The sequence below is a fragment of the Excalfactoria chinensis genome, chromosome 12 (assembly GCF_039878825.1).
Source record: "Excalfactoria chinensis isolate bCotChi1 chromosome 12, bCotChi1.hap2, whole genome shotgun sequence".
Lineage (NCBI taxonomy): Eukaryota > Metazoa > Chordata > Aves > Galliformes > Phasianidae > Excalfactoria > Excalfactoria chinensis.
In genome coordinates, this window is record NC_092836.1 from 4,952,332 (window position 1) to 4,967,730 (window position 15,399).

The 15,399-nt window shown below is 38.6% G+C and overlaps 1 protein-coding gene across 1 annotated transcript in view; it reads left to right on the forward strand.

Annotated features, from left to right (window-relative positions):
* The window catches only part of TAFA4 (TAFA chemokine like family member 4), a 67,287-nt gene extending 52,959 nt beyond the window's left edge, over positions 1 to 14,328 (forward strand). Inside the window, exons 4-6 of the mRNA XM_072347347.1 lie at positions 2,257 to 2,412; positions 9,785 to 9,909; positions 13,447 to 14,328. Of these exons, the coding sequence (XP_072203448.1) occupies positions 2,257 to 2,412; positions 9,785 to 9,909; positions 13,447 to 13,458 (293 nt within the window). The 3' untranslated portion in view covers positions 13,459 to 14,328. The remainder of the gene's footprint in view (positions 1 to 2,256; positions 2,413 to 9,784; positions 9,910 to 13,446) is intronic.
* Positions 14,329 to 15,399: the final 1,071 nt, after the last annotated feature.

Here is a 15,399-nt window from a genome sequence, read left to right on the forward strand (position 1 = left end):
AGACTATTACAAGGGCAATCCAATTAATGCAAATGATGCATGCAGATGTCTTTGGCTTTTTAGTACCTTTCACTGTTTTACTCCATAGGATCTGTATGCTAGGGACAAAGGATAGGAGCTCTGTCTTCCTTTGCATGGCAGCAGCACTCTCAAACCTTAAAATCCTACCCCTGCCAGCAAAGAGGAAACACCTTCTCTTACTTGCTTGTGCGTGAATGAGCTTATAGCAGAACAGCTACTGAGCCACAGGACACATCTGCAATGTAGCTTAATTTTGCCTTGTACAAGTATCTGTGCTCCTGTTCATTCCCAGCACTTTACAGGAGCAATGCCTGTGCTTCAAAATTCAAATAAGGTAATTGAAAGCAAGCCCTTGGCTTTTTTTGTGTGTGTATTTTTTTGTTTGCTTGTTTTTTCTGTGTGTTCAGGGTCAAATCCTGTTTGATTTATTTTGGTATTGACTTCTCAGGACTATTCACCTCAAGGAAGCAGGATTTGGGTTTGAAAGGAGATATTCTTTCAGCTGCATATTGATCCCTGGAGCTGGCTCTAGTCCATCCTTATGATGTAGTCTCTGACAAAATGGCTTCTTCTTTTATCTTGGCATCTAATGTGGGGTGAATAATGACTTTAATTAAACAAGACCTGGCCACTTGGCCTTTCAGGTGAGATACATAGCAAACCCAAGTATTTGGCTTGAGCAGTTCCATTTTTTTTCTTTCCTCACTTCATTATAAAATGTCCTTCTCAAGGGATGGCCCAGTGACCTTGCTCTCTTGTAGTCAGGAGGAATTTTGCCATTGACTCCAGTGAGTGCAAGACCACTACTCTAAGCCAGTGGAAACTTCCCCTGTTTACTCCAAACACGACTTCGATCCAATAAATAAATAAATAGAGAAATGTTCTCAGACTAACAACCTCAATTTACAAAATCTTTTCTGTCAGAATCTCTGTCCATCTACTCATTATCTCCAATCACTGTTTGAAGGTGTTTGTAGAATCATACTCTGGAATGAAGTGGCACAGCCAATTCAGTTTGTCTGTTTGTGCTTTTAGTTTTCTTACTGACTTACAGAGAAGCTGCTGCCCTACAAGCTCATAGCTGTTTTCACCTTTTTTTCATGTTTACTATGGAACAGGTATTAGGTACTTGCATGGAAATTCAGTCTGCCAGTAAACTTAATACAGTAGCCGTGTGAGATACTTTTATGCTGTCTTCAACATTTTTCCTACTTTCCTTAAAATGCATTACGCATTTTCCTGCTCTAGCATATTTTGCTTAGAAGTACAGTGTGGCTTTTTCCTGAGGAAAAAAGAAAACATCCAAACACCTCTGTACATAGAATTTCTTTTTACATTTACAGTGCTCAAATAAAGACTAAATTTCCTTTCCAGGATTTTGTATACATAGTTTTCTGCCCATTGAGGTGGTTGTGAATACAAATTTGGCAAGAAAAGTCAGGCAGCCCTCCAGCTGTGTTTGAAGTACTTGTGGAACAAAAACACAAACAGCAAAGCCAACCTCTAAAAATTATGTATATATTTGTTTGCTATCCTCTTCTTGCTTGCTGGCATGGTAGACCTGTTTGGAGGCCTAAATTTCACTGCTAACTTTGTTGAAGGTTTTCCACTTCGGTAACATCTTTCCTATAAGGACGTAACTATGTAAACTTGTCTGTATTGAATCAGAGCAAGGTACTCTCTATTTAATTAATTACAGATACTGAGTGGGCAAGCAGAGCAGTTCTACAAGCTTGCCACTGTAATGCTTTCACTTGTTTTGCTACATCTCGTTAGCTCTGATAATGCATACATCTACATGAATATCTGTACTTCAGTCCCTTCTCGTAGTTAGGTGGTGAATATTTTTGTCATCTGTCTAACTTGCTTACTAATGTTAAAATCAAACAAAAACCAGCACCCTTTTCCACAGTAGTGTTTATTGACAAGGTGCTTTGCAAACATAGATTAAGAGCATTCATGGAGTAGCTCTGTAAGACAGACAAATGCAAGATGAAGCACTTGAAGGCAGTTCAGGAAAGGGAGCATGTGGAAATGAGTTTTGCAAAGAGAAGAGTATTATGAAGTGGGTTTCTGAGCAAAGGTGGGTAGGGAAAAGCAGTCTAGTACAAGGAGCTCGGTGCCCTGAGGAAATATGGTTGCCAATCCTCTCAGTCTATTTGAAGAGCGTTGGCTCTTTCTTTATGCATTGATGTTTTATTTTGCTCTCCATCCACTTATCCTTACAATTATTAGGCCAGCACCAAGTCAAGCAAGGGACATGCGAGGTTGTGGCAGTGCATCGTTGCTGCAATAAGAACCGGATTGAGGAACGATCGCAAACAGTCAAGTGCTCCTGCTTCCCGGGGCAGGTGGCTGGGACAACGCGGGCTCAGCCCTCATGTGTGGAAGGTAAGCAGCCCTCCTGCTCACCCACAGCTCATAAGGATTGTCTGAGAAGTTTATTCTCCTTGATTGTTTGACTCCCCGCTGCCTCTAAAGCATAATCCTTCCTTTTGTTAATTTTGAAAACATCGCTGTGCATTGATTATAATGAGTCTGTGCATAAATCCGGGTGTAATTAATCCTCTTAATATATGTACTCGTCCATTTCATGTCTGTGCCAACAAAACTTCTTTCTTTTTTTCTTCTCATAAGAATTCTACTTTAAGACTGGTCGGGAAACAGCAGAAATAAAATACTTAAATTAATGATATTAACCCTTCCAGTTACCTTTAGTCCTAATAACGTGACTGGAAAGTCACTGGATAATAAGTGCAGCCCTAAGAGCAAGCATGCAGGTAGTGCTGGGATATCTGATCTTGAAAACTGTTTTCCAGATGGGTGATTCACCATTTTATGTGTTAGGGTCCCATGTCTACTCAATTGTATACATTGTAATTCCAGATGAGTTGGACTTGGTAGACCAGAGCAGTGCAAGCTTTTCTGTGTGAAATACAACCTTTATGAGCTAAATACAAAACAAAAGCCTCAAAAACATTTTTCTTAAACTTCCAGAGCTATTTAGTTCTAGAAATAAAACTGAATACATGCAGAATGTCTTTTTCTTTTCTTGTAATTTGGGAGCATAATAAGCTTTAACAGTAGAATTTAAGTGTTTTTCTCTTTAAAGGTGAAATGCCCTCTGTTTTCAGGTGATACAGCAAGCATCAGAAATACTTTTCAGTATGATGGATAATAAAAGTCAGTCAGTGTTCTAAACTTGCCTAAGGATTGCAAAGGTGACACTACATTCGGTGATAGAAAGACATAAATGTATGATATGGTAGAAGCTTAATTCAGTCTGTCAGTGCAAATACTTGCTGAAAGAATTTAGTGGCTGTTTTTTTTACCTTCAAGTATAGTTGAAATTAAATAAGACAGAATATTATGAATGTGAGGTTTTGGTTTCTATAGTAGAAGTCTTTGATTCCTCCTCATTTCTTAGTGTAGTGCTTCTCTTTTTGGTTCCTTTTCCCTGCAAGAATCTAAGCCTACACTCAGTGTTTTTTTCTGTTGCTGTAGCATAGAAACTATAACTGTTTTTACTCAGCCTCAGGATTAAATGTGTTTTTCCCCACTCTGTACACAGCCTTCAGTTGGCTTCTATGCTGTGGAAACCAGAAATCTTTTCTGAAAAAGACCCCCACCTCTTGAATTAGCGTATTTTAGACTGATACAGACATTTTGTTTTCTAACACCATTTTGCCAAACAGAAGGATATCTGATTTGCCTACATTTTCTCTGAATTTAAAGGGAGGGACATGCTTGAATTATAACTTTTCTAACCAAAAGAAAATGTTTTGTAGAGCAACTGTCTTACAGTAGTATTATAAAGTATTTTCTTTGAGCTTCAGGCCTTATCCAGCAGTAATCATTATTTGCGTTAGAGTTGCAATTATCTCTGTGCTTTAGAACATGCACAGCACGCACATAGTGGCTGCTGCCTGCAGTTCCTTCCTCACATTACATACGTGTTAGATTGTGTTCAGATAAAAAGAGGAAGTATGGCATGTAATGTTCACCAAATGTGAGTCCATCAGGTGCCACCCACCGGCTGTGTCAGACAATGTGATTTTTGGTCATACACACAGATGCTTTTACAGATTGAAATCTTGATTAAAAAAACGACTAGTGCTTAGTAATGTTTATAGAAAATGTTTTCTAAATCCAAGTATATACCTATAAACATGTTCTATTTGGACTTTAACCTCTCCAGAGCACATGTTCAGAAAGGAAATAACTGAGAAAGTCATGGTGGCAAGCAAAATAAGCAGGGTGAAATCAACCAAATGTTAACACTGACTGAACTCTTCAGGTTTTGTATATTTTAGCTGTTAGCAGCATTGAAGAGATTACTGGAAGAGGGTAAATGAGCTCATGTTTTACGTTCAGCACTGAGTGGTAGCCTTAAAATAAAGCCATAAGAATGAAATAACACTTTTCTTTCTTGACCAAATAAATGGTTGCTTACATGATTACATAATTACAATTAATTATTTTGATGTCAATGTGATGATTTTAAAGAAGTTTGCCGCTTCTTGCTCTTCTTAAATGAAGGTCTGGTTTCTGTTCTAGTGTTTATGATCCAGGCAGCACAGTAAGCTGGCTCTAACATTCATTTCACCCAGGCTGGCAAATCACTGATTGTAGCTCATCCACAAGAAATTAAGACTACTGCAGCAAATAGATTCTCTCAGAATATGGAAGATAGTAAAGATGTGGGACTTCAGCATTGTCTGGACAAACTGTACTCGCTGTTCTGTTCTGGAATGAAACCACATTTGTGTAGCCTTCAGCTACATTTATATATATATTTATTTCCCCTGAAAATTGTAACAATTAAAATAAGCCTCCCTCATCTGAAATCTGTACTTATGGTTTTGGTGCTTTAAAAATGTTATTTTTCTTTCCCTTTGATTTCCTTACTCTTTCAGCATGTGAGTTTTCAGACCCAACTCCCGCAGGATTTCAGTGACAGATTTTTGATTAATTTGGGTGGAGGTAGAATCTAGTTCATCAGATGCAGCTCCTTTTTGATAGGTATTGGGCACTGTGCCCTTTTGCATAAACAGGCCGTAAAATAGGTTTATAAAGCCTGTCATGATTGTTTTTAGGATGCAGTCATAGGCCAGCTGGATATTTACATCTTGAAATAGCTTGACAGATGATGAAGAACTTTACACAAGGTCAGATTAAAGCAGCACTTTATTAAAGCAGTACTGTATGTAAGGCTAAGAGAAACAGAGCATAGTGTACCAATACTCAGAGCTACCAGAATTGGAGAAAGCCTTCTATTTGATAGAAGTCAGACTCGATGTTTGCATGATTACATTCAGACACAGAGAGAGAGTAAATATCTGAATAATTTTCAAGGAAAACGTGTTAAAATTGTACAGGAAGGAATGTAAAAATATTTAAATCTTATAACTACATCAAGTGAAACTTTTAAGTGCCTTGTGTGATATGAGCCATTCCTTTTCAATGTGGTGTGGTAATACCTACAGCGTTGAGGGGCCTAACTAACATTTATAGAGTGCTTTGCATTTCTACAGTGTCATTCATCCCAGAAACTTTAAACACTGATAGCAGCAATAGTCAGATTAGCTGGTCTAAAAAGAAAGATATAAAGACTATAGTCAGTGTTATAGTTTGGGATATTAAATAGCATAGTAGGATTGCTTGTGGTATCCTAAATGAGAGTGTAGAGCTAGAAGTCTTTGGGTCAGGATATTTCTGTAATCCCTTGTCCACAATGACATACTCATTAACTTTCTTCTCTCTCAGATAATTGTATTTTGGATGCAGCTAACAAGAAGCTCTATTTTGTGTATTTAAACTTAGTTCTGAAAGCTATTGGCAAGTATTGGCAAACAAGAAAAGCAAGGCTACTGCTTCTGTATGCAGGCACACCTCATTTGTAGATATTTTTTCTTCCTTGAGTTATAGCTATACTACTTGATTGCAGCTATAGAAAATTTTGCTTAACAAAGGTCAACTCATTCTCTATGATCAACAGTTACACTTAAAGTAGTCAGTCAATACATAGCAAGCAGATAAAAGTACAAATGGCTGAGGAGATTTCCTTTTTTTTTTTTACCTTGTTTGGATGTATTTCAGGATACTTGATAACTCAAAAGGATGCTAATGCTGTGTCAGTATTCAAAGAAGAAAAGGAAACATACAATAGAATGAATAGTCTGCTGAAAATTTATAGGGAAAGCTTAATCCAGTGAGGTAGGAAAGGCATCTGTGTTTGTCATGACTACAGATAACGTGGATTTGTTTAAGCAGAATACAAAGTAATCATTAAATAAACTTATTGTAATCCCTTCAACTTTAAACCATAAAACATATTATTTCATACGTGCACTGCTTAGTGTCAGTGGCCTATCATATCCCAAAACCACGCATCTCCATGCAGTCATCAGTAGGAGGTAGCAGTGAAATGTCATGTACCTACTGGGATTTCATGGTGCCACAGATCTGTCCCTCTGCAGAATTTTCAGCAGTGACCTGAAAGGAAATATAGAATATCCTGCCAAAAAATAATGTATGGATTTCAGGTGGTGGATCAAAGGAGTAACTAATGATGAGCCCAAGGCAGTCACATGGCATAGTCCTGTGTTGTTGGGAGCTGAACCTGTTTAAAAAAACCCTGTGTTAATAAAGACAAATGCAATGCATCGAGAAACTGAAGAAGTTGAATCAGCTCAGCTTATCAGGCAGAAGATTGAAAAGTGACTTGATTGCAGCACGTTCGATACCTTCACGGGGAGAAAATGATGATTACTAACAGGCACTGTGAAGTAGGTGAAGAAAGTGCAGAAGAGGTTTAAGGAGAGAAAAAAACAACGCCCTAAAGCTGTGTGTTTCATGCTGAGATTGTTTAATTGTTGTGAAAAATGTCAATGGGAGAAGTTACTTTCTTCACCTGTGCCAGAATGGCTTAGAAGACAATGTAACCCAACACAACTGAGGGCACAACACAGTGAATTGTATGAGGCGAGACAAGATGATGTATTGGCACCTTTTGGCCTTAATCTCTATGAATCTACTGTTTCCATGGAGTTGCATCATCTAGGGAGCAATGTCAGCAGAAGATTTATTTCTGGTAGGGTAACCACCAGCAAATTGACTGGCAAATGTCAAGCTAAAGCAGTCTCCTTTTCCTTCATTAGGGTGATTGTGTATGAGTGTGACATAGCTACTCTCATTTCTTAGAAAAGTCATCTCCTGAAGCCTCTCCAAAAGTGCCTCAATCTGGAAAGTGGAAACTTTTAAGTCCTGTGGTGTCACACGGTTATAAGGACAGCAATGGTTAAAGAACTCTCACTCTGAAGATAAGCCTAAGTGTCTGATGGAGAATTTTAATAGACTAATCTCAGGAGCGTGTTTGACACAAACAGCCACAGCCATTTAGGATATATAGGCAGCAGAGTGGACATTAGATCAACTAAGAGACTGGACATAAAATGGATATAAGAATTAGTGCAGTGCTACAGCAAAGGACAAGGGATTTGCTGGAAGTTAATAGAATGAGACCTGCATTAGGTATTTCAGAGTGTTTCCATTACTTAGAAGAAAGATGTCTGCACAGAATAGAAATCAAATAGGAGAAGGGTAAGAGTCATTTTCTCTGAAAGTGTCTAAACAAGAGATGAGGAGAAGGTGAACTAGGCAGGCTATTGAAGAGCTTGTTTGAGTTAGATTGACTCCACAGTGTTTCCTTTTCATGTCTCTGCTTATTTTAGTGGAAGATGGTACTGCTGGAAGTGATGGAGCTGATTCACTGCCTTTTGTACACGGCTCACATTTCATGGACCAGGAAGCTACCTGGTGATAGTGGTTCAGCATGCTGTGTGAACCCATTCTTGTGTTGCAGTTCTGGGCAGTCAGTGCATGCCTTTTTAAATAAATTGTTAGAAGCAGGTTAATGTAGGTTGTATTGGTAAATAAAACCTGCAGCGTTTGGTGCACTTCTGCTGTCTTAGAAGAAATTGTGCTCAAGACAATCTGAAAGAGGCTGGATTTGAGGAGTTATCACAATATCTGAGGCACCAGGGATTCTAGGCACCTGAAGGGTCAGCAGAAAGAGAGGTTGTTTTCAATGTCTGAAGCTGAACTTATATCTTCAGGGTAACACTATAAATATGAAAGCAGGTTCACATGTCCAAGTGCAGGCGAGTTCTTATGTCAGTGCATCCATGCTCACAGCAGCACAATGCAGAGCTGTGTAATGTGGTAGCCAGGCCTCCCAGCAGGTCTTTCTGGCTCTGAATGTGATCTCTGTAGATGCAGCTATCTTACCGCTAGGATCCTGTCCAGATGTCTCTGCAGATGCCCTCAGTCTTCTTCTCACCTTCTGCAGTGGGTTACGTTTAACAGAGATTAATGTAATATGGAAATTGAATAAAAATTATTCAATTTTTTATTAGGAAGTAGAAAAGATGTGAAATAAACTGCTGGACTATTCATCTGGAGTGGAAGTGAACCCTCACCTCGCAGGGAAGCATAACCAGGTTTCATGTGTTTCATCAGCAATCAGTCAGCATCAAAGCAAATGATCTAGGATATAAATAGGTTGTGACAGGAATCACGCGTTTATTTTATAATGTGAAAGAATCATTTATAGAAGCTAAACTGGTGTTTCAGAAATACATTTTTCTTAGTTCTCTTCATGTAGCCCACGAACAAAACAAAAGTAATCAAATGAGCGTTTCAGCAATATCCCCATGTCAGCTTGCCTGCTTGTCACCCTCATTTGAAGGTTGCAGAGATACGAATCTACCTTGAAATTAGAAGGAAAAAGAAGCGCTTTGGAAGAATTAGACCAGATTATTTTTGTTCATCTCTTTTGGATATGCTGTCTTTTAAAGCATAGACTTCAATAATGTGTACCAAGTAGAACATTGCAGACCAACTACATCAGCATTCCCTACCATGTTTTATTTTGAAATCCAGTTTAGTTTGTGTGTGATTACAAACCGATACTTTTCAGAAGCATTTTTTTCTGAGATTGGATGAATCCTGTGAACAACGCAAAACTGAGAAATGCATGCAGAAGTCTGCATTAGTTTTTGGGAAAGTATATCTGTTACCAACAGTATTAAAAAGTCACGACTAAGGGTATAAAAATAACGAGCGTGTTCTTATTAACAAAAATTGGCTTAAGGGTAGAAAATTAATAAACTTGCACAGTGCAAATTTTTGCTACTGAAGCCTTGCTAAACATATTGCAAAACTGGCAGTGTAGCTGCAAGTAGATTTTTAGTTCATAATGTAATGCTTTTCAATGGTTTTCGTCTCCTGATTTGCACTACCTACTGACTGACTTCACATGCTTAACTTCTGTGCAGTTCTATTTTCTTACCCAGTGGAGGGAGAAGCTGCCATTTCTTTGTCCAGTCTCACATATGCATATCTGAATTAAACAAGAAGCCTTAGTTTCCTACCGCCTTACAGCAGGTTCTTTGCTAAGGCATGTAAATGAAGGAAGTGTGCAACCTTTGTAGTCAGCAAAGGAGGAAAGGCACTTCCAGAGGCTGGATCGCTCTCTGCTACTGTTGGTCTGTATGCCATTTATCCTTCTGTGTGCTGGTAAAGTTTTTGAACCCCATCTGCAGCTCAAGTATGATCAGTGTGATAAGCTTTTAAAGCAATAACTGTGGGTTCTACGTTTTGTAATCAAACAACTGAACGGCTTGCAGGAAACTTACCTACAAAAAACAACTGTATTAAGAAAAGATTGTGTTCTGTTTCTCTTTCCCATTTCTTTTTCAAGCTTCTATTGTCCTGCAGAAGTGGTGGTGTCATATGAACCCCTGTTTGGATGGAGAGGACTGTAAGGTACTACCAGACTATTCAGGGTGGTCTTGCAGCAGTGGAAATAAAGTCAAAACCACAAAGGCAAGTACAGAGATCGCCTATTTAAATATAGATAGAAGTCTGTTGGTGGCATTTGCTAATTTCATTGCATTTGTGGTTGTGAGCACCGGTGCTGGATTCCTCAGTGTTCTGGAAAGCAGTGATTAATGCAATTGTTCTTAGGCAGGAAAGTGCTGGGTAAGAACTGCCTCTTCGCTCCCAGCCTAGTTGAGTTACTGGATGTTGGAGTCAAACCAAAGAAATGATCCTGCTGTGATAGGTGTAGTGAGATGATCACGTTCCAGGATCAGTTCTTCTATCTGTGTGCTGATTATGTAGATCCAAGGTATAAAATTATCTGAAGTTGTATTCTTGCACTACTGCAAAGCCCCTTCAGTTTTGGAATGAAGTAGCTAACCTTTGGAGTTGAGCATTTGTACTGACGTCATTGGAACTGTGGGACACTGAGCACCAGTGGAAATCAAGCTGGTTCTGATAATTTCTAATTATGGGCCATCGTGGAGACAGCCTGTTTTTAAAATAAGCTTTGCTCTGCCATTCGATTTCTTAATTAATGGCCAGCAGAAAGAAAATACCGTGTTCTCTGTCTACTTAACAGTCTGAAGTGAGCTCAGTGCATTGAAGTTCAACAAGTCATAGTGAACTGCATGTCTAAATATATCATAAAACATGAGCTTTCAGCAGGCAATGGCAGCAAAGACATATGCTTAGCTTTTTCCTTTACAGCCTCTTTTAAATGGAAATGAATATTGTCGATTAGGTAACAATCTGAATTAATAAGCAAACACTGACACCAAATGCTGTTTAATAATGGCTGTTTTAAGGAGAAAAATGTATTCTAATTCAGGATGAAAGAGAAAATTAATTTTGGGCAACTGTGGAGTGAGTTCAGTGGTCCAGAGCCACTTGCCATGGTGGCAAGTTCACTGGAGAAATCTGACCAGAAAAGTCTTATTTGCTTTCTAAAGATTACAGAATGGTTTAGGTTGGAAGGGAAACCTGGAGGTCATCATGTCCAACCCCACTGCTAAGTCAGAGGAGTTATTGAAAGGTATAAAATACCCTCAGATTTTGAATTTTTTCATAGGCATTGACTTCAGCTGCTCATATGTAAATAAGGGATAGTGGGGGTGGCATTAGACAGAATGATGAGACAGGCCAAGTAGGAGTTGAATAAGATTACAACATCTATGGCATTGACAACTGGAGCATCAGATCTTCATTCACATGGCTGTCTCTTCCTTCCGTGTGCAGTTGCCTCTCAGTTCAGTGAGGTCAACTGACCCCAAGATGAATAATATAGCCTGTGCTTATGAGTCTTGCTTTTAAACAGTGAAAAGAGGCAGCCTGACTCTGTGGGAGTTATAGAAGGGCAAATTTGGCATGGATCATTTATTTTATTATCCATGACAAAAAATGCAACCAGCAAACTACGGAATATAGCAATGCATTCTGATGAGTTTAGGGATGTCTTTGTAAAGCTAGAGTGGGACAAATCATCCTGCCTGCAATTAGACCTGTGCAAATTCGTCAGCTCTGGTGAGTTTGTGTGAGTCTAACAGAGGGCATAATGTAGCAATATGAGAGCAAGTGTTATTTCATTAAACTCGTCCTCTACTTTGCTGGGATGTGGAGTAATTTTTTTTTTTACATTGATTTTTATCACCATAGGAGATTACTTTAAAGGGTATTTAATTGAAAGGATAAGCAAACAAATGGTATGTGTACTTAGATATGAATTGTTCTACTGCATTGCTGATTGTTTTATTTTCTTGCATGACTTTTCTTTTGCTACCCTTTGCTGCTATAGACTTACACATGTTAAGGTAGGGCTGTGCTTCATTGTGTGTGTGCTTAGTGACAGCACAAGGGAGATCCTAGTTCTACAACAACAGAAATATAGATATGAATAACAAAGTTAATGGTTGTACATCTTACTGAGAGGAGTCTTAAACTTTATAAGTGATTGGCCATTTTAGAGAAGGGAGCAGGCTACCTTAAAGAGCATATCCATGTTACCTCTGTATATGCTTTGTATGACTCATGGGTGATTATCTAGTAAGGTTAATAAAGGTAACCCAAACCCAAACCCCAAACCCTAAACCTAACCCTAACCCAACCCTAAACCCTAACCCTAAACCCTCACCCTAACCCTAACCCTAGAATAAAGGTAATTCCAGACTCTGAACAGAAGCTTGAGGCATATACAATATTGAACTGGATAGAGAGTGGAAAGGAATGTAAGGAAGAATCCCCCAATAGAAGAAAAAGTGTGATATAACTTTGTTTGGTAAAACAATTGTCCAAACTCAGTTCAATCTCCAAGATGTGTATTAACTGCATTGTTAAAACTCAGCACAAATAGTGAACTGTACAATGACCAGTAGTCCAAACCATACAGCAGCCTGTGTAGCTTAGTGCTGGGATACTTAAATAGTAAACACACAGCAAAACCTCTGTGGGCAATTATAGAAAACGTACCCACATATGAAATGCTTTCAGGTTTGTAGTTGACTTATATCTGAAACATGAGATTTGAGATCCATTCAATATTATTTTTTTTCTATGTTATATAGCGAAGATGGTCTCATTACCATTTAAATTTCTAATCAATTTTTAAAGCCTACTAAGACCTTGGGATCAGTGCTAGTTGGGACAGTGAGTTCCTCAGGTTAATTACACACCGGGAGAGAAAATGCCAAGTAATCACTTTTAAGTCTTCTATCTTACTCAAAAATATTGGAGTGACTTGAAGTGTATGAAGCATGGAGAGACTCCTGATGCTACTCAGTGTTTAGATGTATGGGTGGTAGCTGAGTGGGACATCTAAATACATGGAAAGCTGAAGGGCTTGTATTTAAACCAGTTGCTGTGGGGAGGGAAATAAAAACCATGCTATGTGTTTGTTAAGCTTTGTAACATGTTTATGTGCTACAGAGCAGAGCTGACCAAAATTCCTCCCTGCGGGCTGCCTTATTGTTACCCATTGGTAGGGTGGGAAGTCTGATATGACCCCTCTCACTGTGCAGACAAGCCCACTGGGTTTGCTTAGCACCATGTGCATGCATTAAGGCTTGCACATGCGTCCGTAACACACCTGATGGAGTGTGCATAGTGTAATAAGGGGAAGAGACGATGGGATCCCAGGGTGGGAAGTGCTGTCCAGAAGTGACTGCAGCTGCAAGAGCAGTTCATTCCCACTGCACATCATGTTATCTCAGATCTGTAGATGCCTTCCATTAGATGTGCTGCTGGGAATGGGCACTTTGCATGAATGGTTCTTGGGGATGTAAGTGGTACGTTGGTGCTGTAGGCATTGGTGTTGAAAATGATGCTAAGCTAAATGAAGTAGAAGAGTATTTTCATGCGATGTTGGTGTCTGTTTAATGGTAAACAGCCATTCCTTCATCTACAAATCTTTGTATTTTGGATAACAGTATAATTAATGTTTGGCAGGGGTTAGTTCATTCATGATGTGTTTTGTTCTACAATGGAGCATGTTTTATATTCCTCATTGGAAGAATTCCACGTTGGTAACTGTTTCGTCTTCTTTTATAGGTAACACGGTAGCAAAGAATAAACCTGGGTGTCATACTGGAACAACACTGCGTGTGCAACTGCATTGCTTGGCTGCTAGACAGAGACCCTGTTTTGTGAGGGTGCTACTGACTTCATTCTTTGAACTTGCAAACTGACAGTGAAAAGAACAGCTCTTCTTTCAACCATGGCTGCAGTTCCTGAACCTGGATTTTGCTATACAGAACAATGAATGTTTAAATTGGTGAGAAAACATGAGGAGATTTGGCTCTACCTGAAATGCACCTTGGATTCTCCAGCTTCTGCCACCTGGCAGCAATTCGTAGAAGCACAAACCTGAACTTCTGCAGTGCATCAAGGGCAAAGCTTTCTTTGTGATGCTGAGATATCTGAAATTGCTTTAAAGGAGTTTAGCTTATGAAATTAACCTAGGATACCATAGAAAGAAAATTCTCATGTTGGAACCGTTATGGGTTTGTCTGAAGTACTTCTCACAGTACAACGGAAAAATAAAAAGCTGATCCCAGTGCTGACAGGACAGTGTTAGTAAATAACATATAGGTGTATTTTCAGCTGTGATTTAGTAGCTATCAAGGTTGTTAGAAAGTGAGAAGATGGCACTTATAAATCAGTAATGATTATAGTAGGGCATACTTTGGTTCTATCTGTGCAATTAAATTTATTTCCTTAGGTAGTTATAGGTACTTTAATTTTTACATTCACAAGTGATGGCAGGGAAGCATGAGGAAGAGGCAACATTTGAAAGTAGATATAGTTTTTGCTGTCCTAAAATAAATCCATTCTCTAGGGGAATAGCAAAGTATATGTATCCCCTGCCTCTTTGAATCTAGATATGGAAAAGAATTTAGCCATTAGCTAGAAATATGCATTCGGATGTCTCAGAAAAAAAAGTAGAAAAAGAAAAAGAAAGAAAAGCGAGCATGCTTGCACTGCATAAGGAGGGCTTACTGGAAGGAGGGTAATTTGTTCGGATTTTCATAGCTTTGGTTATATCCTAATAGGTAACATACTTAAAATTCATGAGCAAAAATCCTAGATAAAAGTGAATCTTCGCTTTCAATTAGTTCTTGTTTAGACTGATTATAATAATTAAACGTCCAGTTCTTTGACAGACTGAATTTCCAAGTGATTACATTTTGTGACACGTAATTGTTCCATATTATTGTAGATGCATTTCATACTGTTTTTCTTATTTGCCTGTTGCAGTTTTTTGTCATCAGTCTTCATAAATAGAACAGTAAGTAGAAGTGAAGCTGTAGCCAGGCTGATCCCCAGTATATCATTTTGGACTTAGGATGCATTAAAACTGACTGAAATGCAATGATGCAGATGGATATCTTGCAGATGAACTGCTGCTGACCCAGCTACTGAACTCATTGTTATGCTTTATGTAAATAGGAGGGTAACAATGTAAATCTAATTTTATATAGCTAGAAAAGACAAAAAAGAAAAGGAAAAAAAAAAACAACAAAAACCAAAGTATGTTGTATTAATTTAGATCATTGTGCATATGCTTTCAGCTTTGTGGGGAAGATACCATCAGCCTTGTGAAGCTGTTCAGAATAATGATGCTTAGCTTTTCTAGCTTTTGATTTGCTGGAGTAAGTGTGAGCTCTCAGCCAGATAATTCCACAGAAGTTAGGGGGGAAGGTCTGGCCCTGTGTTCTTTTTCTTCTGATGTCTCTGGTTTAGCCCACTTTTGTTTGTGCATTTGATGGCAGCTGGGATCATAGTGGTCATTGCACTTGGTGATAAGCAAAATAGAAATGTTCTGCTCTGTCCTCAGACAGCTAAACAGTGATTCTACCTAGCAGACTCTGCTTTCCCTAATGAGTTCTGCATTACTGGTATTTTTCCATTGTTTCAATTTTCCGAATAAGTTTTAATATTGCCTTTTCTCTTTCTATTTTTTCTGTATCCAACTATTCAAGAATATCATCAGTGAAAGTTGCT